This window comes from Micropterus salmoides, unplaced genomic scaffold (assembly GCF_014851395.1).
Source record: "Micropterus salmoides isolate LMB-PRFRI ecotype aquatic unplaced genomic scaffold, ASM1485139v1 Ms_hic_scaffold_7, whole genome shotgun sequence".
In the NCBI taxonomy this organism is placed as follows: Eukaryota; Metazoa; Chordata; class Actinopteri; order Centrarchiformes; family Centrarchidae; genus Micropterus; species Micropterus salmoides.
In genome coordinates this window covers 36,577,248-36,604,582 of record NW_024044459.1, presented here as the reverse complement: position 1 = coordinate 36,604,582, position 27,335 = coordinate 36,577,248, and the positions used below count along the sequence as shown (strand labels likewise).

At 40.3% G+C, this 27,335-nt stretch overlaps 3 protein-coding genes and 1 long non-coding RNA gene across 7 annotated transcripts in view; all 4 read right to left on the bottom strand.

Moving 5' to 3' along the window:
* Positions 1–27,335, bottom strand: part of LOC119891530 (scavenger receptor cysteine-rich type 1 protein M160-like) — a 667,824-nt gene that overhangs the window by 258,542 nt on the left and 381,947 nt on the right. The gene's annotated exons all lie outside the window — the stretch shown is intronic.
* Positions 1–27,335, bottom strand: part of LOC119891565 — an 82,239-nt gene that overhangs the window by 16,909 nt on the left and 37,995 nt on the right. For 3 of the 4 annotated variants that reach the window (XM_038703312.1, XM_038703310.1, XM_038703313.1), the window contains exon 2: positions 19,898–20,215. In XM_038703312.1, the coding sequence (XP_038559240.1) occupies positions 19,898–20,215 (318 nt within the window). Of the gene's footprint in view, positions 1–19,897; positions 20,216–21,973; positions 22,140–27,335 lie in introns of those variants that run through there. The other variant, XM_038703311.1, reaches the window with a different exon arrangement.
* Positions 1,998–9,151, bottom strand: LOC119891537 (GTPase IMAP family member 8-like). Its single transcript, XM_038703256.1, has 5 exons — positions 9,061–9,151; positions 5,528–5,581; positions 4,793–5,371; positions 3,006–4,160; positions 1,998–2,884 (listed from the first exon to the last, which is right to left on the bottom strand). The coding sequence occupies exons 1-5, from the start codon at positions 9,077–9,079 to the stop codon at positions 2,148–2,150; spliced, it is 2,544 nt and encodes an 847-aa protein (XP_038559184.1). The 5' UTR covers positions 9,080–9,151; the 3' UTR covers positions 1,998–2,147.
* On the bottom strand, positions 17,678–19,891 carry LOC119891618. The gene is made up of 3 exons (XR_005442460.1): positions 19,582–19,891; positions 18,920–18,949; positions 17,678–18,766 (listed from the first exon to the last, which is right to left on the bottom strand). It is a non-coding gene; the product is annotated as an uncharacterized LOC119891618 (long non-coding RNA).

Here is a 27,335-nt window from a genome sequence, read left to right as displayed (position 1 = left end):
AGGCTCAGACTGATGCAGCAGCACTTCAGACAGCAGCTATCCCCATGCCATGTGTGCCGACTCAGAGCCGATGATGTCCATCCATTTATCTTGATCACTTTGGCAGCAGCTCCAACAGGAGACCCTAAACCTCCCTTTCCCGATCCACGTTAACCAGTTCTGACTGGGGGGTCTGAGGCGTTTCCAGGCCAGTGTGGAGATATAATCTCTCCACCTAGTCCTAATAAAACGCTCTTACACACATCACAGTGTAGAAAATATTACAATGAAATCTCTGTTTCTTTACAGTTTCACTAAAATCAGTGAAACCAAGTCAAAACAGAAAAAAGGAAACAGATCTGAAAACTATTCTGTTGATGAGACGTTTACATGAAACAAAGCCTCATAAAATGAACCAGCTTGTGTCATCAGTTCCTGCATCTGGGCCCGTATTTATCAAGCTTCTCAGAATTTCTCATAAGAACGCTGCTAAGAACCGACTGAAGAGTAAAAACATTCTTGGCTCAAAGCTTAAAAGTTAGTTATCAAGCATCTCAGTCCTAATTTGAGTGAAGTGCAGGACTAAATCTTAAGTGTCAGTCTGCTGATTCACGACACTTTGCTGTGCCGCAAACAGGATTTTGGATGACGACGTAGCCAAGGACCAATCACTGATTTCCTTATTTAAGAATATTCTCAGATAAATTCACGTAAAATGGTGAAATTCCTAAGAGGAGTTTTATTCAACACACATTTAACAATACAGAATATTCAAGAGAATATATTATGATATGGGCCTATACATTAATAAATGAAAGAGTAAAAAGTTGATCTTTATGTGAGCGCCATCAGTGTGTTGGGATGAAACGCGTGACAGTGCGTGGAGCTGTAAGTGCTATGACTGTTTCCGTGACTATTCGGCTTATTGAAATAATCCTGTGGTAAAGAAACGAAGCGTCATTACAACCTTCAATCTGACTGAGAAACCGCATTACTGCGTAGTCAGTGTTGAGATGACGTCCCTCACCAACTCGCTGACAAAGACTACGCCTGCGCTGTCCGACCCGTCTTATTAACTGTGCGTCGTCAAATAATTCAGAAATGTTTCCTCTCCTGAAATATTTGCGCATGTCTCTGTCTGCTCGGTCCATCTGCTGGCAGCTCCGACCGCCTGAGAGACCTCTGGAGCTTCTTAAATAACTGGGAGAGTAAGAGTCATTCTCAGCTTTATCAAATCTGATAACTTGCTTTTATACTTAAGTTTGAAAGCAGGAGTAAGTTTCATGAGTTCTCAGCACTTCAGATTAAAATGGCCCTTTGAGAAGCTTGATAAATAAGGGCCCTGATCACTTATTTGGTTTCCTGCACATTTTTCTTTTCCTCATAATTTGTAGTTCATGTGTTTTCAGTAAGTTGTTGATTCTTTTCAGATTTTCTCTCTTTTTGGTCACACATTTCATGTTGATGTGTTTTTTCTTTAGTTGTTCTTTTCTCATCTCTTCTCTGCTCTCCTTCAGCTTTCTGTCAATGGTTTCCTTTGATTCTGACTCTGATCTTATATTTTGCTCCAAATCTTCAACCTTTCGTTTCCACTCCTGTCGCTGAATTTCTTCCTGTTGTTTTCTCTTCCTGTCTTCTTCTTCTCTCATTTCCTGTTCCTTCTTTATCTTCTCCTCCTTTTCTTTAAGTTCTTTTTCTCTCAGTTTTTTCTCTTTTCAGTTTCTGCTCTCTGTTCTTCGTTCTCTTTTTCCTCTTGTTCTCTTCTGATTCTGTCCTCTTCCTTTCTTTTCTTTTCATCATTTTCTCTTTCCTGTTCGTATTCTTCTTGAAGCTTTCTAAGTCTTCTTTGTTCCTCCTGTCGTCTCTGTTCGTCTTCTTGATATCGTTTTTCCCACCATTCTCTTTGTGTTTTCTCCCAGTTCTCTCGTTCTTTTCTCATCTCTTCTCTGCTCTCCTTCAGCTTTCTGTCAATGGTTTCCTTTGATTCTGACTCTGATCTTATATTTTGCTCCAAAGCTTCAACCTTTCGTTCCCACTCCTGTCGCTGAATTTCTTCCTGTTGTTTTCTCTTCCTGTCTTCTTCTTCTCTCATTTCCTGTTCCTTCTTTATCTTCTCCTCCTTTTCTTTAAGTTCTTTTTCTCTCAGTTTTCTCTCCTTTTCAATTTCTTCATTGATTCCATTTCTTATATTTTCTTTGAAGCTCCTCCCTCTCTCTCTTCATCTCTTCTTCCTTCTCCTTCAGGATTCTCTCCATTTCTTTCTTTATAGCTGCCTCGGCCTCTTGCAGCGTCTCATTGGTGTAGCAGCTGCCTCCATTTTCCTTCACCATGGTGTCAATCTTGGTTATCAGCTCACTGACTTGTGTGCGGTTTTGTTCATCATAGTTATTAAACACATGGTATCTTCCTCCACAGTCAGAGATCAGCTTCTTAAAGGAATCATCACATTTATGTTCAATGTATTCTTCAATGGAAACTTTCTCACGCTTTAGTTTATCTCCTCCAGTTAAAAGAATGATGGTGAACTTTTCAGCATTCTTCCCAAAGCCTTCCTTGATGAGTTTTAATGTCTCCTTCTCCTCTGGTGTGAGTCTCCCGATCTGTAACACCAACAGGAAGACATGTGGTCCTGGAGCCAGAAGACTGATGCATTTCACCATCTCCTCATGAACCTCTTCATGGGTCAAACTATTGTCAAACAGACCAGGAGTGTCGACCACAACGACCGGACGACCGTCCACTTCACTCTGTGCTTTCTGACAAAGTTTGGTGACTGATGTTTGACTTGATTTGGCTTTAAACTCTTTTCTTCCTAGAATGGTGTTTCCTGTAGAGCTCTTTCCACTTCCAGTCTTCCCTATCAGCACAATCCTGAGACTCTCTGGTCTCTGCTCCTCATCATCACCTGGGAAAGAAGAAGACCTGGAGTTACTTTAAATATTCTCAGCAGCTACAGTGAAGGTTCAAGACTGTGATGATCAACATGGTTCAGGACACAGAAAAACATTTCAATTCAAAGTACTTACAAGTGATCTTGTTCTTCTTTATTATCCTCTCTTGTTGTATGACCTTTTCCATTTGTGCACGTGCAAATGTTACAGCTGTATAGCAGGATGGTTTATTTTCAGATTGTCTCATCTTGTCCACCATGTCCAGCAGCTCTGGGATCTGCTGCTTGTCCTTGATGTTGAGAACAACATATCTTCCTCCACAGCTCTGACGGAGCTCCTGGATGTCCTTGTTTTCCTTTACAAAGTTAACAACAGCTGGAGCTGCAGGATCTGACTCCACAGTGAACAGAATCATGGTGAAGTCATCGACTCGAGAGCTGAATGTGTTCTGGATGGTCTCTAACTCTCTCTTGTCTTCATCAGTGAGGGGACCCACAGGTAGGACCAGGATGAAGACATGGACGCCCTCAGGATCACAGAGGGAGATACACCTGAGTGATTCCTCCATCACTGCCTCCTGAGGTTTTCCATACAAGGCAGGCAGCTCCACCAGGGAAACCCAACGTCCACACACCTCTCCCTGATGTTTAACACACTCTGATGAGTTGGAGACTGAATGAAACTCTGTCTGACCTAAAATGGCCTTGGCTGCTGAAGTCTTAGCTGCTCCTCTCCTCCCACACAGAACCAGGTTTAAAGCTGGTCTGATGTGTTCACGCACAGGCAGTACAGATTCGTTGTTTTGATTTGCTGTTTCTTCAATCTTCTCCATCAGCTGTCCATGGTCTTCTTCTACCATCCTGTAGTGTCTTCCTCCACAGTCTTGAAGCAGCTGGCTGACAGAGCTACTTGTTCCATCATGTGTGCTGATGACCATTGAGTGTTTAAAAGCATCTTGACCAAACAAACTCAGGATGAACTTCAGTGTTTGTCTGTTCTCCTCAGTGAAATCAGAAGGCTTCACTAACAGCAGCAGAACATTTGGTCCAGGAGGACAAAGAGTCTCACAGCTCTTCACCTCTCTTCTCAGCTTCTCCACAGTCAGACTGAAGATGTCTGGAGTTTTCACTACTGTTAATGGTTTTCCTCTCCACTCTCCACAGGTGGCCACACTTTGCCTGGTTGGGAAAGTTTTTTGGTAATTAAAGCCTTGGTCTCTGATGATGAAGTTACCAAGTTTTGTCTGTTTGTCCTCACATTTTCCCAGCAGCACAATCCTGAATCCAGATGCTGTAAGATAAAATGGAGAAAGATAAAAATGACAAACTTCATCAGAGTTTGAAGTCACTGCACTTGGCTGACTTGAGGATATATTTCATAGTCTTATTCACGCTCGGCCAATATTCTGGTTCAATTCCTAGTGTCAACATTTAGTTAAAAACGTGTTATTATTAGGGCTGCCCCCCCCCCTATGGATTTAGTCGTATGAGAATTGTCAGGTGTTGCATACGGTAAACTGAGAGTAGAACAACACTCGGTCTGTTTGTGCCTGACCTCACACACACCCGCTACACCCACACATGCGCACTGACCCCCTTCCTTAAGGGTTAGTATTACAATTTTGGATTTATTCACGCATTTTAAAAATAATAAATGAACATCATGCTGTGTTGAAGAAGACTTGAAACTATAAACTCATCAGGAAAGTGTTTACTGAGGGAATAAATCAGCTGACAAGTAGAAACATTTTCTCACAGACTTCTATACAATCACACTTCTTTCTGCAGGAGTCGCCCCCTGCTGGCTGCTGGAGAGGACGCAGGTTTAAGGCTCTTCCACACTCATTTAATCAGACAAAGGTTTCATTGCCTTGTCAGAATTGTTTCTGCAAAAGCAGCTTTAACAGAATCTTTGATGATCACCTGGTAAAGAAGCTGTTGTGTCCTTGAACGCATCACAGCTGACATGCTCTCCATTGTTCTCCTTCACGATTTGATCCAAGCGTGTTAACAGCTCTGGAAGTTCGAGGTTCTTCTGCTTCAGGTATCTGTATCCACATTTTCTGATCAGGTCTTTTAACGGAGGCTGTTCCATGTATTTGTCCATCAAACCTGGAACCTCCCGTCTGAGTGTTGATATCAGAACCAGTGAATGATCAAATGATCGATCACTGAAGAGTTTCAGGACTCTGCAGAGCCTCAGTTTGTGTTTCTCAGTGAAGTCTTCAGGCTGTAGAACCAGCAGGAACACATGAGGTCCAGGATCAGAGAGTCTCACACAGTTTGTCACATGTTCTGTCAGTTTGTGTTCAGAGATGTTGGGATGCAGCAGATCTGGGGTGTTGATGAGAACTATTTTTTTCTCCTTTAACCGTCCTCTTTCTCTCAGACAGCGGTCTGGTTCTTCCTCAGTGTTGAACTTAGTCTCTCCCAGGATGAAGTTCCCCACTGAACTCCTCTCAGACCAGCTGTTCCCCAGCAGAACAACCCTCAGCTCAGACACTGTGAAAAGTAAAAAAAAAATAGAGAAGGCAGAAAAACACAATTTATAATTGAATTTCTGTTTAACTTCAGGTTAGTTACTTCTTACAGATTGTACCTGAAATACTGTAAACTCTGATATTCTTTAAGAGGATAACACAGTTCAGTTTGACTCACTGTGAGGAGGCAGGCGCTCTAAGCTGCTTCTGCGCTTCGGAGGGCGCTGACCACCTGTGATTGGAAGGACAGTATTTGTTCACTTATTTACTGAATCACATGTGGTAAGAAAGTAGTGTGTTATAACACAAAGTCTACTAGCAGGGGGGAGACTCCATCTTGTGCACCCGCTAGTCTGAAAAAGTTGGTCGTGCCCATGACTGATTACCAGCGTCATGGGAAAGCACTTGTGGACGCAGGGGCTACTTGACCTTAAGTGATCCCCTCATTAATGTTTAGGCCCAGGTGTACTCTTTTACTGGTGATCACAAGGCTAGAGTTTTCCCGTTCCAGCCTCTACTGTCCCCTGGTGAAAGTTGGGCTGACCTGAACATGAACAGGGCATTTCTGCTTGTATCCACCTGTGGTGACAGTCTGTGGGACGTAGCCTGGTTACCTGAGGAAGAGGACTTCCACAGTCTGCTCCATGCTGCTGTTGCATAAAGTGCTTTAAAGTGGAGGGAAATTATACCAGCTTTTCTTGAGCCACTGCACCGCCACTTTAGGCTGTACCTCAGTACTGAAGCATAAAATCCGATTAAACGGTGATGCCGGCGTTTCCCAGCGCGCCTATCGATTGCCACAACAGAAGAGGAAGTTTTAACAGGAGATTGTAAAGCAGCAATTCCAAGATACGCTCCAGTAGGGGATCATTGTTCCTTCCCAACCCTTCTCATCTCAGGCGCTATGTACCCACGCTTTTGAGAAACCGCGGGTAAACGCTGAGTCAGCATGTGTATGAAACGCTAACGCACAGGAGACTAAAGCTGATGATACACAGGGCAACTTTTTGAGCAATGTTGCCGGGCAATGTTGATGGTGGCAAGTCTAACTATGTTTTGAACAGAGTGGCGGGGCGCGGCGGCGGGTCAGCGGAGGGGGAGGGGGATTATGGTAGTAATCTTTACTCGTCATCAGCTTAACCCTACAGCTGTGCACATCGGCCTCACGCACCTGGGGCGTCTCCTACACACGCAAAAACGACCTTTTGCGTGAAATAACTACGCTTGTCAAGCGTGGGTATATGATGCCTGAGATGATAACAGCGCTGGACAATTTCTCCGTCCCACCTTCAACAAGCTGTTTGCTCTCTGAACTGGCTTATATTGGTTGTGTCACATGATCTGAAACAAGTGAAATCGATTTTGAGTGGTTGTGTTTAATCAGTGATGTGTTCTCTATTTGCATTTGATTGTTGCCACTTGTGTTTACCAGTATGGATGACATGTGCATTAGAGTGCAGAATGTGTTTAGAGTCCTGCTGAACTGAGATCTGCAAATTGTGTTTGAAATGTGAAATGGTTCAAGGTATTGACAACAGACTGCACAATTAGCTAAATGAGTTCAGGCAACTGCGAACTTTGTTCAGCCAATGGGTTTCACTGTTTTAGCAACTGAGAAAAACTGTAATATCTTATTTATTATACTTATTAATTAATTTTGTCTTTTGCAATTTGCCTTTCGATTTTAGTTCGTTTGACAGATACTTTGCCAAGCAATGGTGCAAACAAAACAACTTTAGAGACCTTTCATGTTATGAGACGCCACATCACTTTCATGATCAGAGAGGCTGCCGTCAGTTCATCCTGACAGATCCTGTCGGAGTGTCGGGAGACCTCGTACCTCGTGCGTAAATGAGATGATTCATCCTATTTCACCCCACTCCCCTCCCGCTACATTTACATTTATTCATTTAGCTGACGCTTTTATCCAGAGCGACTTACAATTGTTATACATGTCAGAGGTCGCACGCCTCTGGAGCAACTACTGCGCTACTAATCAGAAAGTTCATTTTTATGACAAAGACCTGCAACTCTGCACATCACTAGAACCCACCTATAGTATCAGAATAATGCGCCCAATAAACAGCAGTGAAAGTAACTCAACAGCAACGCAAAAGCAGTGTAAAGCGACAGTAATATAACTTATTCCTCTTCTCTCGAATGACAGTAATTAGTAATCTATAATGTATTACATTTTGGAAGTAACTTGCCCAACACTGGCAACGGATGTGATTTAAAATGTAGCAAAGTACAATCTTCAAACAGGGCTACTTAAGTAAAAGTAAAACACTGTAAAAACTACTTTAAAAGTAGGCTACAAGAACACCAAAAAATCTACTCAATTACAGTAACGTAATCGTAACTTTCAATTATTATGATTATTATTCGTAACGTGTAACCAACCAGGGACGCTGGGCAGGACTACAGATTACAGACACAGAGGCAGCTGCATCAGAGCCAATGAAGGGGCACATTTTACAATAAAATTTACCCTTAACCATGGATTGAATCGAGCCGTGGGTTTTGTGATTCGCTGCACCTCTAGTGAAGTAACATTGGTCACTTTGACGGGGGATACACAACTTTCTTTTCTCAAAATATCCTTTATTCTGGAAATGTCAGAGAACCCAGTTAGATTCTGAATGTGCAGAACTTTGAACATGAGCAGAAAACCTGCTGAAACACAGGAGCTATTAAAGTCCAGGAGTTTATCACTGAATTAATGATTTAATTTATTATTGATGCCAGTGCACATTTAAAGAAGTTACCTCAATCAGTCACGTCTGCCTGTGTGTTGATTCAGCAGTGATGATATTAAAAGTTGATCTACAGGAGAAACATATCTGAAAGCTGAGAGCTGCTCTGCATTATCCTCTGTTACAGTTTTAGATTTTAAATTGTTTTATTATACCTTTTATTTAACCAGAACAACTCTTTGCAGTAGTACAATTGCACATTTAAGATAGGAATAAATAATCAGTTACAAGGTCATAAATATCAAAATGTTCTTGAATATTCAGCAACAAGGACGATCAAACGAGTCCTAACATCTGAAGGCAGAATTGCCTGCAGGTCATTTAAAAGCAACCAGTGAAACAAAGATTCAGCCACCTGCTGCTACCTGAATTTTGTGTGTCCCTTTACATAAATAAATACATTTCCACTTTAAATTGATGCAGTAAAACACCAGAATGCAGGAAATTAAGTGTTTAACACGAGAGTTTTGTGGGGGAACCCTCAGACCCTCCGGTTCATATTACCGTAGATTTGTTGTTATATTATTATAATTAGACACATGACATTACAATTTAGCAACATCAAAATGACACAGTTAATAGTTTTGTTGTGCTGTATAAGTAGAGGATGTTTTCTGTTGCTTTACTGCTTTACAGACTTAACTCGGGGGGGAAGGGGTCAGTTATGTGAAGATATGAAATTTTATGGGCTGGGCTAAACCCCCAAAATGTTTCAAGATCCTAAAAACGGCCCTGTTGATCAGTGACTGTGATCCAGCTGAATCTCTGCGTGAAGCCTCTGATCTCTGTCTGTCTGTTCTGTCACTGAGCTACAGATGTTTATTTTGTTAGATTATAATGAAACTGACCAACCAGCTGAGTTTAATTCAGGACTGAGGTGTTTTTATTATCTGTATAATATGTGGACAGAGAGAGAAGAGTGTTATCCAGACTAACACAGTCTGACTGGACTCACCTGATGCTGCAGACGCCATGATGTCACTCTGCTGGAAACACCAGAGACAAATTCAACTGGAGATCAACGGCTGCATTTTAAGAACCTGAAGGAAGAATAATTATAATTTAAATCACTTATTGACACCAACATGTTTTTCAGAGCAGGTCAGCTTCAGTGTCTCCTTCACCTTCAAACTACCAACCTGCCCTCTGGTTATGGTCGACAACAAGGTGAAGGTCTGTGTGTAAAACTGATTTTAAAAAATGTAAACCTATTTTATAGCTTTTAGAATCTGTGATGAAGTTTTGCTGTTTCAGAGAGATTTCTCTCGCTGAACTCGGACTGAACAAATATATGGATTAGAAAACAAAACCAAATTACAATATTTAAAATGCTGAGATAACAGCACATTTACCTGAAGTCAGAGATCTGCAGCTCACAGAGAGTCAGAGTGTTTCTGTTTCTTCCTGAATTAATAAACTTTAACTGTTTCAGGCAGAGCTGCTTAATAAACTTGCACCACTAAAGACAATAAACTAAATGAAATATTAATGTAATGTTAAGGTTAAGTACAGTCTTGTAGATTTCTGCAGTGAGTAAACTGTGATTTTTCCCTCCCAGCCTCCTACTCCCCGTCCCAGAGCGACATCCCATCAGCACCACTACACTCACTAATACAGACAGTATGCATGTAAACTGTCAAATGTTTTCAAAAAGTGACGGGGACATGTCCCCAGCGTCCCCAGTGTAAATGACACCAATGCAGGTGGGAGAAAAGACAGATTTTCTAAAGTTTAGTGTTAATCCATCTCACTCAGCCGGTTAAGAGCTGCATGAAGCCTTAGATGTTTTATGAATCTGGTCCCTCACATTAGTTCATTTCAAACTTGAGGAGAGTGAGCGCCACGCAGCTGTGTTGCTGTTTGAAAGGTCACGTCAGATCCTGGTCTCAGGCCACGGAAGCTCCACAAGTCAGTTAAATGCTTCGCAACACATTTGTGAGGGCTGGGGGGCCAAGATGGCGCCGCTGTAACACGGTCTTTCTGTACTCTGGCAACGCTCTTTCGTTCAGGGCTTGAATTTGTTTCCCCAAAGTCAAGTAACACGTAAATATTTTTTTCCAACGTTAAGAACAATGTTTTGAGAACGGTTGGCGAAACTTTGACCCAGTTCTGGTTTATATTTCTGTGGGTTTTTTCTCCAACGAACGGTGCCTTCGTCAAGCTAACGCTATTAGCTAGCTAACTGCTGACTGTTTCTTGGATACTTTGGCGCTCCACTTTGCAGATGACAACTCATTCTGCTGAAATGTCAGATAATGGGGAGACAATGGAAGAGGAAGGTACGGTTTTACAATCTTAAACGTGTTCATGACTATGCCAAACGACAACAAGCGGACTTGGAAGAAATGAAATGAAAAAAGCACAACAGCGCGAGGAGCCCTCTAATGCTGTCTTGTCTTATCTTCTTTATATTTGCTTATAGTGATACCAAAATATTTAACAACTTTTTTAACCTTTACCCCGTCTACTGAGAGGATATTTGTATCATGTACAGTCACTATTTCACACTTATCCTCATTAATTGTGAGACCAGATGCAAGTGAAAATACTTTTAAAGCATTTATAATAATTGGTACTTGGAGTCCATTTTGGAGGAACGAACAGGTATCATCAGCCAGCTGACTAATGAGTAAAGTATTGTTACCTATCTTTATACCCTGTACTTTCACACAATGAACAATATACAAATGAAGAAGTTCAGCAGCCATTAAAAATAAAAAATGAAAATGAAATAGGACTGACCGTGGATCAGACCCTTGTCTGATCCCACGGTGGACCTCAAAAGGGGGGCAAGTGCCATAAGGACACACAACTATTAATGTTAGTATAAAATGTACGTATGATATTTCTAAAGGTTTCTTTAAAATTATTCCCAAAATATTTTAAAGCCTCCAAACACAAGATCAATGACTCGCCGTCAAATAACTCAGAGTAATATAAAATATCCAGAACCATGACAGATATTATTGGAAATGTGCCGGCCCTTCATAAAGCCCGACTGCGTTGGAGAAATAATCTCCTCTAAACACAATTTTAACCTTTTAGCATAAAGTGCAGCAAGTAGTTTATAATCTGAATGACTGAATGACTTTTGGTCACAAATGGTATAATTAATATGGGAATCTCATAAGATCTCGGTCCCTTTATCTGAAAGCATGGTCTTACTTTTGAATGTGGAATCTATAAACTGTGAAATTGCTGATCTGGTGAAGTTGTTATGTCTTCTGGGTAAACATCATATTCATAAAGTTAAATATATGCAGTTTCTTCCAAACAGACACTTGTTTCATATTGACCCTAAAAACTTAGATTTTTCTATTGGCAGAGTGTTAAAAACAAGAAAGCTTTAAAGACATCCAATATTTTGAAACATATGATAGACAGAATTTAGCTGCTCTCTATTTGTTTTCTTCTAACCTGTGGCCTGTACTACGAAGCGGGGTAACTGGCTTATCCAGGTAACTTCAGGAGTAACTTGGTGACGTCGGGTGTAACTTCCTGATTAACCCGTACTACGAAAGGTGGACGGGTGTTACCCGAGGTCTGTTGCCATGGCAATTACGCCGCATCTCTAAACCGCTCCGAGCAGGATTTGTTCGTGGTTAACTCGAGGTTACCCTGCAGGTGGACTACACACCACATCTGTACTCAGTGTTAATGATGAAGTATTAATACACACCACTTCATAAAATATGTTTAGATTTCAGCCTGATTTGTTCCTCTGCGGCTGCACTGAAGTTCTGAACACAACAGCATCACGTTCAGACAGCGAGTCCTGCAGCCTCGGGGATTTAGAGAGGAATCTTAATTAATTAACAGGACAGTTTCTTAGATGGAGCCCATCTGTAGGCTATAATTGAGTTCTGCTGAGTGTTTTCACATATTTAGATTGACTATTTTACGTGGCAAAAATTACGGGGTGGGGGTTAATAAACCAAGAAAAAAAAAATCCTAGATGAAGGTTTCAAATTTACAAGAAGAAAAATCTGAAAATTCCCTGAAATTAAAGTCACAAAAAAGCAAAACTCTGGTGTTTTCGTCTGTAGACGCCCAATCCACGGAAAGGTTTTTAAGGTGCATGATAGAGACTGTGGGCTAAACTCAGGAGTATTTCCTCACTACTGAACCCGATCGTGAAGTTTTTGTATTATTGTCTCTTGGGTATTATTGTCTTTACACTTGTTAAAGTACTTTGTAACTTGTTTTTGAAAAGTGCTCTACAAATAAAGATTATTATTATTATTATTTCCTCCACTCAGTGTCACAATATCAAATATAAAATATGTCTATAAGCAGATTAAAAGATTCCCCTTAGTCCTACCATCATCACCACTGTTAATCTCATGTGTTATTAGTCACTGCTAGATTTGACCATTATGAGACTTTTATCCTGTCTATAATATAAAACAGGCTCTAACGTCACTTTTCCCTCTGGGGTTTTTGTTTTAGTGACACGGGCGCCATCTTGTGGAGTTTCTGTAAACTTCAGCTGAGACCCTTCGCTAAGCCCCTCCCCCCTTAGTTACTGTTGCTAAGACCGACAAACTGCCTGCACAGCCGCAGTCTGTTAGGCTACTGCACTCCCCGGAGAAATATTGTCAGATTTGTTGGAAAAAGTGATCTCAGAAAGAAGCAGACAGTTTTGCAGTTGCATTATACATTTGAAGGTTGTATTCAGGCTGTCAGACTGACTAAAAACGGACTATCAGGGATTAAACGCTTTAATGAATAATTTAATGGGTTAATTCATAATTGTGATTTTTACTAATCGCACAATGATGTGGAATTGATGTCTGGATTTGCAATTGCTCTTTTAAATAACTAGATTTAAAAAGTTACTGAACATTAGAAAAGCTCCGATATCCATTTCAAACACTATTTCTCTCAAACATTGTTCACAAATCTGTCAGAATCTGTGTTAGTGAACACTTCTCCCCTGCCGAGATAATCCATCTACCTCACAGGTGTGGCATATCAAGATGCAGATCAGACAGCATAGAGTTTACACAGGTGTGCCTTAGGCTGGCCCCAATAAAAGGCCTTAGGCTGGCCACAATAAAAGGCCTTAGGCTGGCCCCAATAAAAGGCCTTAGGCTGGCCACAATAAAAGGCCTTAGGCTGGCCACAATAAAAGGCCACTCAAAAATGGGTGTGAAACAAATAGCTGTGCAAGAAGTTTCAGTTTTAATATGTGTTAGTTGTTAATTAAACAGCTCCGAGACTCCGAGTAGCATCAGCAATAGTCCAATCACAGCTTGCATGTCTCCTCAGTGTTCAGCCTCTGTTGAACCAGTCAGCGGCTTCCAGACAGACATTTCTCCTTCACATTTCTGAGGAGTCCATGTTCAAATATTAACAAATACATTATTACAAACCACATGACTTTGTTGTCATTTCTGCAAAAGCATCTGATGCATTATATTTATTAACCCTAAATGAATAACAAGTTACATTTAATCAAAATTCACAGCCTGAGATTCTGGCTCAAACTCTCAAACTGCCCCTGCCTACAACACACACCAAGTTGTATTTTAAATTCTAGTTTAGACAGTGAAGTCAAAATATTATAAACGACAGAGAACTTTGTATGACATTTCTTGAGAGACACCTAGAATTTTGCTTATTGGATTTACAACGAAGAATAATGTTCAACTAACAAAAGCTACAGCTTCAGATTAATCACCTGAATATTAACCAACTGAACTGCTTATTTCAGCTCCTCGTTTATAACACGAACACAAGGAGCTAAAATATGTATATTCACACTGAGCTGTTCGCCCACAGCTCAAACTATTTCTCTTCAACGTTCCTGGTTTGAAGCTTATCTGTATAATTCCTCATGGAAACACCCCCCTCCTCTCTCTTTCCTCTCTTAGCTTCTGTCGCCCTCCACTGGCAACTGTTGATTAAAGTCAAATGACCTAAAATAGCAAGACTTCTGACATTGCACTTGCAGCAGTAACCATGTTTTACACTCTACATTAGTGAGGAGGATTATATGATTATTTTAATATCGATCTTTATTTTCTGAATACAGAATTATCCTAAAGCAACAGTAACGCCTCTGTAAACCTGTAGAGGGAAACCTCACACCTTCTAAAACTGATGAGTCAATTCCCTGCAGTCATTAAAGGTACAGTCATTGTTCAAAATGTCAGCAAAAAGATGGCTCACCTAAAGAGACTGATGACACATAACTGTTTGACACTGATTGCTCCACCATCCCAAGATGTTCTGGGAATAATGGAGCAAAACATCAATGAAGGCTGGCTCCTGCATTTTTGCCACGCAGGTTTTCTGTCCTAATAAAATAATCCTGTTTGGATTATCCAAAAAACAATTTTCACAAAGTGTGTTTAACATGGCTGATTTACCTGAAGTACCCATAGAAAATCTCCCAATACCAGGAAATGAGAAATGAAATTCTGAACTCTTGTCTCATCTTTTGATTTTAAACCCAAATGTCTTCAGTGAACAACAAAAACAGGAATTTGCTTCACCGTTCCAATACTTTTGCAGGGGACTGTATACACATACACTCACTCACTGGGCACTTTATCAGGTACTCAATGCATTTAGGCACATAGACGTGGTCAAGACGACTTGTGTGACTTTGAACGTGGTTGGTGCCAGACGGGCTGGTCTGAGTCTCGATTTCAGCTGCGACATGGATCCATCCTGCCTTGTATCAACGGTTCAGGCTGGTGGTGGTGGTGTAATGGTGTGGGGGATATTTTCTTGGCACACTTGGGCCCCTTAGTGGGCTACTAGGGTTGGGCCGCATCCGTCGGCGATGGCTGACAGACAACCCCCGCCCCCCGGAAAAAAAAAATCTCTAATGTTCACATTATAGCACCCTGTGAAAGCAGGTTTTAATGACCACGAATATTCTTCTTTTTGTTTTTCAGTAGCCTATGCTGGGCACCTGCCTCGCTCTCTTCTCCCCACACTGACGCTCATCAGGTAAACACCCCGTCTCTCTCTGTCTCTCCCCCCCGTCTGCTTCATTTTCTCCATCAGCAGTAAGTTTTATAAAGTCGCCTAAGAGTGAGAACTCGTCTTTTTTCCGTATATTTCCACTTGCAATTAGTGATGTGCTGATCGATCCTAAAGTATCGATATTTCTGATACCAATGTTTCCTGCTGTAGGATCGATACTCATATAAAAGGATCGATATCTAAACTCAGTCATTTGGAGTCAGTATGTGTTTTATTGTAAGTGTCTTACTGTCACCAGGATGACGGAGCTTCTTTGAAGTGAGCCGCTGCAGCCCTTTACATTTCCCGCGATTCAGTACTGACTGGCTGACTGTAAAAACATCTGGCTGTATTTTAGCTGTCAAGGTAATAATGACGCTGTGTGTGATGGTGTGTGCAAAGACTTCGCTAAACATCTGAGGTTAAGTCAAGATTAAGTACAATAATAGGATGATGTTATGAAGCGGCAGTTCTGAGCAGGATATTTCTATTATAATTAAAGAATATGACAGTAGTTTGAGTCACATTAAACTAGAAATAATATATGTAAAAAGTATTGGTATTGGTATCCTGGGTATTACTTGGTATTGTATCGTATAGGAATTAAGTGGTATCACACATCACTACCCGCAATCCGTTATCACGGCAGCAGGTGAGCTGCACGTCGGCTTATTAATGACGTAGCGTCAGCCTATCAAACAACTGAAACCAACATCTGCACTCTGTGTGTTCACTGTTGCTTTACCTGGTCCGTGTGTAAAATATCCTTGTAACAGAAGTTAATAGTCTATCAATTTTAGTCTACCCCGTTGTTTACATTTTTTAAATTAGGACATTTTCTTGCTTGCTTGCATGTTTCAGGTATATTGGGACAGTGTTAAATGCTATTAAAATGAAATTTATCACTAGTGTGGATTCATAAAACCAGATATACAGAGGGACCACACATATATGTCAACACAGAACCACAGAGATGTAACCTACAGGCAACTGTTAAGTAGATAGAGTAAGATGCTATTACTAATGATGCTAATCTCTTACCACTGCTACGCAGATGATACGCAACTCTACCTATCCCACCATCACGGACTTTCTATCGGTCATATCTGCATGGATGAAGGCTTGACACCTTCAACTAAACCTCTCTAAGACTGAACTCTTGGTCATTCCAGCCAAGCAATCTATCCACCATAACATCAAACTACAAATTGACTCCTCAACCATCACTCCAACCAAGGTGGTGAGAAACTTGGGTGTCATGATTAATAACCAGCTGTCCTTTTCAGACCATGTTGCTGCTGTCTCTCGGTCATGCAGCTTTGCTCTATACAACATAAGGAAATTCAGGCCCTACCTCACTCAGTACGCCACCCAGCTTCTGGTACAGGCCATGGTTATCTCTCGCCTCAACTATTGCAATGCCCTCCTAGCAGGTCTTCCAGCTTGTGCAGTGAAACCCTTACAAATGGTTCAGAACGCAGCAGCATGTCTCCATTACTCAGTGACCTCCACTGGCTCCCCGTGGCCTCCAGAAGCAAATTCAAGTCACTAATGCTGCATACAGAGTGACTACTGGGTCTGCACCCATCTACCTAAACTCCATAATACAAACTTACGTTCCTTCTCGGCCGCTACGCTCCTCCAACGAACGCCGCCTGGCTCTGCCATCCCTTCACACAAAGCAATCCCAGTCCCTGTTCTCATCTGTGACACCACGATGGTGGAACGAGCTACCGCACGCCATCAGAGCAGGGGCGTCCCTCTCTAACTTCAAGAAGCTCTTGAAAACTCATCTCTTCCGAGAACACTTCCTCTTATAACACCTCTAACTCCTAACCTCTAACATGCACTTCCTGTGCTCTTCTTCTATCCCCTACAATGATCTTGTATTGATTGCACTTTTTGTTAACTCTTACTTCCTTCCCTAGGTATCTACCCCATTGATGTGATATGTACTGTGAGCTCTTACTAGTATTTATTGCTGCTCTTACTAGTATGTATTGTCAGTTGTAGATCTGTAGTTGATGCTTGTATGTTGTTCCTCAAATGTAAGTCGCTTTGGATAAAAGCGTCTGCCAAATGAGTAAATGTAAATGTAATGTAATCCCATAGTCTGTAGAAGGCCTTATCATTTGGTCAAATTAGCCTATTCCAACAATCTTCTGACAATGGTAAACAATAAAGCAAATGTTTACTATGTTTAATGTGGTTGTTCTGTAACATATAATTAAGTCTAATCAAGAAGTGATGCTGATGCATGAAGGCGTTTTGCTGCTCACTTTGTTTAATCTGTGGATTTATTATTATGATGAATTTAAGGTCTGTTGCTGTTGTTGTTGGAGTCTTTGATGATTTTAACATATTTTGTTGACATTTGCTGATGTAACAATGAATTAAGCTATCACAAGAAATGATAGGCTAATAAATAATATCACGTAACTTTCAACAGGGTAAACGGTTATACACTAATAAAACTGCGTCCCAAATTACCAAACATGTTCATGAAATGAGTTTTGTGTCAACTACAACAAAATAAATAATGTACACACTTAATTTCTTCACATAAAGAAAGCAGACATCTTGAAATAGAAATATATGTTGGGTTACTTTTTTAACTTTATGACAAGAACGAGATCACAAGATAGAATTACAGAAACTGTCCCAATATACCTGAATCCGCCCTACTTAGCACCAACTGAGCGTCGTTTAAATGCAACAGCCTCCCTGAGTATTGTTGCTGACCATTCTGTCCCTTTATGACCACAGTGAACCATCTTCTGATGGCTGCTTCCAGCAGGATAATGCTCCATGTCACAAAGCTCAAATCATCTCAAACTGGTTTCTTGAACATGACAAAGAGTTCACTGAACTCCAGCGGCCTCCACAGTCACCAGATCTCAGTCCAACAGAGCCCCTTTGGGATGAGGTGGGACGGGAGATTCTCATCATGGATGTGCAGCCGACAAATCTGCAGCAACTGTGTGATGCTGTCATGTGGACCAAAGTCTCAGAGGAAGGTTTCCAACACCTTGTTGAAAGTATGCAACCAAGAATTAAGGCAGTTCTGAAGGCAGAAGGGGGTCCAACCCGGTACAAGCTAATAAAGTGGCCGGTGAGAGTATAGTACATAATTCAAGAGTTAAACACCTTTATTGTACATGTGAAAATGTCCATAATTGTTACGGTGTACAGTTTGGGTTTTAATAGACAATGTTAAAAACTTTTATCTCCTAATAAAATCTGAAAATAGTCGGCTGGTCCACTTGTGATCATAGAAGTAGGGTTACAATAAAAAGACTTTGTTCTGTCAGAGCTTAAAAAGCAGAAAACACTCACACCTTTGTATGGGTAGGTATTCACAGTGAGCTGCTGAAAAGTAAATTTGAGAAGAATAAAAAAGACAGTTTTCACTCTAAACCCTGTTTACACATCCAGAAAGACACGTGGCAAATCACAGCAGGTGAGCGGCGACGCTTGTTTGGTTTCAGAATGTTAAACTTCAGCTGCAGAACTTCTCATTTCAACCATCACAACAGAGTTCTCTTGACTTTTCATCGTTCGAGGGTCGGCAGAGCCTTCAGCTGTCTGGTACTTCTTTTTCTTCCAAAGAAAATAGACGGTGATTCCAGTTAATAAAAGAATCACCACAGCTGCTCGCACGCCACATATGAGCTGGGAGCGATCTGTTCAAACAAACGTTCACAAGACACACAAACATTTGACGTCAAGCTGTGACAGGAGAGTTATTTTTCACTTAGTGAAGTGCTATGATTCATCTCTGGCAGGTGTGATCTGAGTGCAGGTTTTAATGGACACTATCATGCCCGTCTCCTTACCTTCAGTGGAGGCCTCACGTGTTTCCAAACCTGGAAGTTGTGAAAGAGAAGTTATAAAAAAAATTGAAAAATAACAAGATGAACGACAACGAGATGTTAAACTCACAGAAACAGGAGGTTCACTGCAGCTGTTTCTCTCACACCTGTTAGCAAAACGTGAACTTATTCCTGTGCAGCTAAGAATTACACAGGAATGTGTCCAGACGTGAAGTGTAAGTAATTAAATTTACTAAAGTACTGCGTTAAAGTTTAGTTTTGAGGTACCTGTACTTTATTGGAGTACTTTTAATTTGTATTTGTTTCTTTGCATCTGTAAAGCACTTTGACAAACTTATGTTTACTGTTTCAATCTTGTTTTTAATATCTTGTCTGTTAATTATTAATTTCATTTTATTTCTTTGTTTTCTTCTCTCTGAAGTATCTTTGTATTTGTACTTTCCTCTTCAGTTCTGTAAAGCACTTTGTTTATAAAAGCTCCTGTAGAAATAAACCTGCTTGCTTGCTATTTCCATGTCATGCTGATTTATACACAACTACATGTCAGAGGGAAACATACTACTTTTTACTTCACTACATTTATTTTACAGCTATAATTAGCAGTTACTTTTCAGATTCATATTTTACATGAATATTAAAGTTGCTGGCATCAACATGCTACTTACATGGTAATGCGTCAGGACTGTGAGTGTAATGTGTAGAAGGACTCAGGATGGGCTGGGATGGTTACTGATTTTTTTAACAGAAGCAAGGTATGGCCTCCAACATGGCATACATGGAACTGCAACAGCAACACACTTCCCTCCTTTTTCCTATAGTGCATTATCCCACAGCACCACCATGTGGTATCATGTAGAGTGGAACAATGGGCTTACTTTAACTTGTAATAGCCTGCTCTGATTATATTTTGTAGGTACTTGTGTTCTTTTACTTAAGTAAATTTAATTAATTAAAGTCCATTGGGCAAAAACAGTTATTTACCTTGAATGATCAAATGTAGAGTCCGCTGCTCTGATCTCCGTCCATTTGAATCAAAGATTTCAAGAGTATATTCACCAGCATCAGTCCAGCTCAGTCTGTTGATCCTAAATGTTCCATCACTGGGAGTAAATGAGGATCTGTCTTCCATCACATTAAACACAATCTGATTCTTTTTCCCTTTAAGAATTAGTGTTGTTTTGCTTAACAACTGGTATCTAAATATTTCTGAGGCGCTGTCCATCAGCTGGAGGACCACAGTTCCTCCCAAAGCTCCATAACACTGAGCTCCATCCTGTCTGCCATCACATGTTTCCACACCTGCAAGTTGTGAAATATAAGTACAGCAAGATGAACGACAACGAGATGTTAAACTCACAGAAACAGGAGGTTCACTGCAGCTGTTTCTCTCAGACCTGTTACTTATTCTAGTGCAGAGAAGAATTACACAGAAATGTGTCCAGGCGTGAAGTGTAATTAAGTAAATTTACTAAAGTGAATTCCCAAACAGTGAGCTCCATCCTCTCTGCTGTAACAGAAGGTTTCCACACAAAAGCTGTAAATAAATTTAAACAATTTTGCTCTTTGCTTTCTTCTAAAGTAACAGATCGACAGAGACAGTGGGTTTTGATGCAGACCACAGTTTCCAAACAGGAAGTTATTATACAGGCATTTGAGCAGAAGTGAACTGAAAGTACTTTTGCTAAAGTAAACTTTGAGGTACTTGTACTTTACTTCATTATTTGCTTTGCTACATTTCACTTCCTCTCCAATACATTCAGGAGAAAATATTGTACTTTTAACTTTACTTTACTTTAACAACATTAAAATGGTATTCATGTGGTCCTCAGTAATAATGCATCAGTAATGTTACGGCTGCCTGTGTTTCTCCCTGCATGTTACACTGTGAGGCGGGGGATTGGCTGGACTTCGGCAAGCCTGGTTGATCCCGCCTCCCACCTCCGACGATTCCGATTGGAGCGGCACACCACCCCTACTCCAATCGCCAAGCCGCCTGCAGGACCGCCTTCGTGCCTTCCCCCTCAAATAGGCTGGTCTGCTGCTGATTCAGGGCAGCTACCTTTTGCCATGTGGTTTGCCCTGACGCTGGTCCTAACCTTGAACTCTGTGTGTGCATGTATCCTCAGTGGAAACAGCTTCTGTGTTTGTGAGACCTGGGTATTACTGAGAGTTGGTAACTCACCTGGGATAGTCTACAGACTTGGGCTAGGGGAAGCTCGTTCACTGATTACCCACACCTGGTAGTTAAATATTTGTTTAGTGACACTAGGTGTAGGGGTGCTGCGCTCCCTGTGTTTTTCCACTTCTGAGCAACGGCTAGAGAGGTTTTTGTTTATCTTTCTTCAAGTAGTTTAGTAATCCCCCACGTAGGAGGGATCTCTTTTGGTTATATTTGGTTCTTTGTTTTACGCAGCACCCACTTGCCCATTTTCTGTTTGACTATTTTGTGTGTATCTGACTGCTTAATAAATAATCTTTCCACCCATACCAAATCCATCTGGTTTATGTTTACGTCTCTCCTACCCCTAGACAGCGGGGACGTAACAGTAATAATAATCTAATAATACATACTATTATATATGATACATATGTTAACATGAAAAGCAACACTTTGAATGGGTCATTCAGTACTGCGAGTGGATTTACTTTTAATACGTTCAGCATTCAGCATCATTTTCCACACCTTAAAACAAAAGTTATTTAAAAATCCAAAAATCAACAAATCCACATCCACATTTCAGGAAACAGGGATTTATAAAGAACATGGGTGACATTTTAAATTACATTAGTGAAAAACATGATTATTTAATTAGATCTTTGTTTCACTGAAACTTATATGGGGACTGTAACTGTAAGTATCTCTTAATGCAGGCAGGAAAATGTTCTTGCGATGACCAAATAAAACAAACTTCAGCTGGTGAAAAATCCCTCCTCTTAGTAGAACCTTTAGTTAATTAATACATTTCCGCATTAGGAGGATGTCAGACTGTACATTTTGAATGTATTTATCTCATAACTGCATAAAATGTGTCCAATTAAAGAAGTTCATCAGCTCACCATGAGAGACTCCGAGCAGCATCAGCAACAGTCCAATCACAGCTTCCATGTCTCCTCAGTGTTCAGCAGCTTCCAGACAAAACTCTCTACTTTATTCAACAGCAAACATGAAATGTCTTCTCTTAGTCATCAGCTGCCAGTAAGAAGGAGTGAAAACTCTGACCAGAGAGTTGTTAAAATAGTACAGCTGAGAGGGGAAAGAGGAAGCGGTTAGTTAACATGTTCAGCAGTTGCAAATTATCAAAAAAGCTCCAGAAACAAAAAGACTTCCGCTTGCCGCAGTCGATATCTTCTCATATATAACTATTGTCCACTTGCAGCCTTTTTGTCATGTTATGGTATCAGACAAATATACACCATCACTGACCTTTGCAATATGTCAAACTAACTGAAAAAGTCTGGACTTGACAAGCAGAGAGAGAATCAATGCAAGTTGGACAGCTTTAATAACTAAAACAGAAGTCTTTTAGAGAGGTGCATTCTGTGAGAAACTCTGTGAAAGAACTAATATTGATGCTTTGGTCCTCAGACCATCATCAGGTAAGAATCTAATTAAACACTTATTTACAACTAACTGAACTAATTCAAGACATAAACAAAAAGGTGTTCAGAAGAACAGTCTATAGTTTCTACCCAGGATGCTTTTATGCACATGAAGTCATTTTAACGCCGTCAACTCTCTGGTACATCATCAGAGCTCATGTTTCATGGATCACTCTCAATCCTGGACTACTTTAAAGAGTTAAACTTCAAACAACATCCTCAGACATTACTAATGATTCTTCTGTCATTTCCAACAGGGTAAAGGAAGTAGAATATTGCAGCAAACTGGTGATTCCAGTTCCTCATTTATGTTTGATTACTAAATGTTCAAATGTTTGTCCTCGACTATTATGCTTCAAGACTTTCTGTAATGTTGAGCAATGGTCCGGGGATCTGTGGATAATCCCTAATTCGTCTGTAGTTCAAAAATGAAAATAGGGCTGTAACATGGGGAGAGTTGTAACAACACCAATTCCACCAAATAGAGAGAAGAAAGGAGTTTGGTGATCATTTCAGTATTTACCTGCTTCCTCCCTAATCAGGCCTGGTGGTCATCAAGTCTGGAAAGAGGTGCATTCAGAATATATAGAGAGGTATGAAAGTACATTTTCTGACCAAGACTATATTTTATTTAATATCTATACTATTGCAGATAGAATAGTTTGACTTATATTAGATAGAAATAAAGTTTCTCAGGCAACATGTGATGCATTTTTTCCTTTCTAATTTCAAACCACTATGGTAATACAGCTAGCTCAGCATGGGCTGACAGAGGTGGGGTGTGTTGTAACACTTCTTTAAAAATGTGGTGATGTGGTGACAGGGTGACGGGGTGGTGACGGCGCAGTGGATAAGACAGCTGCCTTTGGTGTGAGAGATCCAGGTTCAACTCCCCACTGTGTCCCTGAGCAAGACACTTAACCCCTAGTTGCTCCAGAGGCCTCTGACATATATGGCAAATGTAAGTGGCTTTGGATAAAAGCTAAATGAAGAAATGTAAATGTTACAACCATCCTCCATAGATAAAACTAGGTACTTTCTGTATTTTAATATTTTACAGATTCCCTTTGCAGTCAGGGCCCAACAAAGCTGCACTCCAGCAGGTTACCAGCATTCATTTGTCAGCACTGTGACCAGTACTCCCCATTCACATGTTGTACACATGTTGGCGTGTATATCGTCACTCCAACTTGTCTACTTGTCTTGTAGACAAACACTGACTGTGACTCTGAATAAGAATAAACACACACACACACCTCTTTTAAGTTAGACCTAAGGATGTACAGAGATGTTCTTTAATTAGGAACAGTTTATTAGTATTACGTAAGTAAGTAAGTATACGTTTAAGGAAGTTTATTCTATAAATAAACTTACATAGACATACTGTTCGTGCACATGAGTCATCAGACAAAGTCAGTTACAGCAAGAGAGAAACATTGTTCTTGATATCACCACCTGTTTTGGAAGATTATCATATAGTCTTTTTGATTCATTTGTGTGATTGTAACAACTTACCCAACTATTTGGGAACACATTGCATTTGACATCAACTCTCGGGGGGTCTGTGATGTTCTTGTACAGGATTGAATTGGTGCCATTTGTAGTGAACAAATGTGGGTACTTTGTATAAAAATACCCGGTCTCGGTCCGTGTACGTTCTGATAGTTTGTTTTTTCGCTTGAACCAATAAATGAACAAACAAGAAAACGGTCTGGGTATCTCTGGATAATAATTCCTTTGTAATACAAAAACGAAAATACCGTTTATCTGTTTTTTGTTTTGTTGAAGTGCAACGACTTCCCCGAATTCGTTGATGAAAAGGATCAGATGAGACAAGGTATCAAGTTCACACAATGTTAATTTATGTATATCCGGAGACTCTGCTGTCAGGCTGTCTGACACAGAGTCTGACTACTTCCGGCTAAGCAATGATTATATGCTGGAAACTGAACTAATGTTATATGTAGCTTAGGACAGCAGTTAGCCTTTTATTTAAGTTTCTATTACTTAATTTATATTTTAGTTTTGTAACATATTTATAGGCCTTCTTGCTATGAGGGAGCTCAACCATCAGAGGTCACTCTGCCCCCTTCTGTGGCGCCAACAGGCAACAAGGTTCTGACCTTTTGACTTGTGTTTCTATCAAAGAGAAGGCTGCACTGCGACCAGAGGAAGCTGATCACTGAGTTTGCAGGCTGTGCAGAACTTCACCTGCCTTCAGCTTCTCTTTCTGTGCTGCTATAACTGTTAAAAACTCTCAGCTTCAACAATCTACTGTCCTGTCAAAACAAAACTCTTCCAAAACAAATCTGTGCAGTTGTAAACTTTTTATTTTCATTTGCTATTTTCTCCAGTGTAAAATACTTATTATGTTAGTGAAGTAGAGTAAATATTTTAACGCAGCCTGTAGTTCTCATTAGTTATGTAGGCCTACTTATGTGTGAAACCTGGTGAGCATTACTGAGAGTCAGAAAGCATCTCTGGCTCTGGGCTTTCAAGTCTTTTACTGCCTTTCTTGGGTTTAATTCTGTTTGATGAGCCACCAGGGAAAGCTATTCACTGTTCAAACCTGTGTAAAGTAAAATAAAAGTGAAACCGAGTCCCGAGACAGGTGATGTGAGCCTGTGCAGGTTTGAGGACTGATGATAGTATCAAGGCTGGTCCCATCACCTACCGTCACTCTCTGTTTAAATAAATGCTGGACTGGCAGGACAAAGCAGAACATCCCTCCTGCCTCCAGCTCCAGAAAAGGGCCTGGTGGCTCCATCTAGTGGTTGAAATATGCAATAGCCTTTCCTTCCAGAAACTTTGTTAGCGTTTGGACCTGGTCTTTTATTAGGCTGCAAAAACTCAATGAATTGTGGGGTTTACCTGTTTAAATATTACATTGAGTGTGTTTTTACATGTATTCATTAATAGACTAAAGCTATAACTTCAAAAATATAACTGGTAATATTTAATTTCATTGACCAGCCTACAGGCCGTGAAACAAAGCTACATGTTTGCATTATAGATATCAGAGACAACTTGTTCAAGCCTCCCATCCTTAATTTGTTAACTGGGATAATATATATTTCCCCCATATTTGATGCTGCCGTAAATGTTTTGTTTTCAAATGTTAACCATTTTAAAAAGACAGTGAGAGGCAGTTTACCTGGCAGAGATTAAAACATGAGAACCAATCAAAAGCGTCAGAACAGCATCAAACTTTACTAAAGAGCATAAGCACGAAACAGCTCTAATGCTCGGATGATTCATTTTATAAGTAAGTGTAGGCCAAGCTTCAGTTACATCATGACCTCAAAGGTAACAAACTACATGTCAGTCTGAGGAAACTGGAGATTTCGGGTTTGTAACTCCTCTTCAGATTCAGATTCATTCCTTATTGTCCTCGGTGGAGGAAATTTGTTTTCACAGACTGTAGGAGCACATTCAACATGAATAATACACACAAACTACACGTAATACACAAATAAACGCACTCTACACAAATAGATTTTTTCTTCCTGCTGTTTCAGTTTAACCATCGGAATCTAAAATAACGACTCAAGCGATTAGAGTCGTTATTTCTGAGAAATCTCTCTCATTAAACTCTGTCTGAAACAAATATCTAGACAAACAAAATAACAATAGTTCTGTCCTGCTCGTTGTTTCCTTTCTGAGCGACCTGCAGGGCCGCCACCCGTCCCTTAAAATACGGAATCGTCCCGTGTTCAAGAACTAAGTAGTTTTGTCCCGTAGGTTTAGATAAACAGTCAGACTCATAATCATTAACTTAATAAGAGATAAGAGAGTTTTCAGCTATTTAATACACATTCAATTATCTAAATATGTGTGAAGAATATAAAACTATGTGTTATGCTTCACCAATCTGTAGAATTGTTGTTCTACTAATACAACAGTAATATGATTTGGCCCCACTGGCTCACCCTCGGGCCTGTGGTTGGTGTCCTGGCCCCCGAGGGGTGTGGCCTGATTTTTCTGTAGGCCTATTGAAGGTGGCAACCCCAGCTAACATTTAGTGTTTCTGTGCTCAGCAGCTGCTCTATAATGTGAGAGAGAACAAAAAGAAATCGTCCCATTTTTACCAACTAAAATGAAGGTTTTATAATAAAGTGTTTCAGACAGCGTTGAGGCTTTGCCTGAACTGCCTGACAGCTTTCACAGCAGTAAGAGGTGCACAAAACGCTTAAGTTCCCCTCAAGTTTCCCCTTAACTGCCGACTCTGGAGCTGCGATTCAAAGAACGTGGAGGAGAAAAAACAAATGGAGCTTTCATCATTTCACTCTGCTGCTCTGGAGTCAGAGAAGAAGTTATTGACTTTCATCTTTTTACAGTCTTAACTGGACTTGGTGACATGTTGAGTGCAGAACCATTTTAATTCATGTAATAAGCAACGTTTCCCCCACTCAGTGTCACAATATCAAATATAAAATATGTCTATAAGCAGATTATAAAAGTCCTACCGTCACCACTGTTACTGTGTTATTAGTCACTGCTAGATTTGACCATTATCTATCCTGTCTGTAATATAAAACAGGCTCTAACGTCACTTTATTTTGATTTTCTCCTGCAAACTTCAGCCTCAGAATCAGCTGCGAGTCTTTTCCTGTCTGTCTCTGTGACAAACTCCTTAAAACACACAGGTACGTTCATTATGTGGTTATACTTTTTATTGATATATAGGAGCTTCCAATTACTGTTGTAAATGATTTCCATTTCAGTCAATATGAAATAAATGTGCCTACATAAATAAATAAATGTGGCTATGAAACAAATTATCAAACATGTAAATGCGGCAATAAATATTAAATGTAAA

What these genes read in the sequence shown, in the direction of transcription:
- LOC119891537 (XM_038703256.1), bottom strand. An exon ending in AGAGCGCCTGCCTCCTCACA is followed by an intron (nt 5,372 to 5,527) that starts GTGAGTCAAACT and finishes TACTTTTCACAG; the next exon opens with TGTCTGAGCTGAGGGTTGTT. An exon ending in CACAACAGCTTCTTTACCAG is followed by an intron (nt 4,161 to 4,792) that starts GTGATCATCAAA and finishes TTTATCTTACAG; the next exon opens with CATCTGGATTCAGGATTGTG.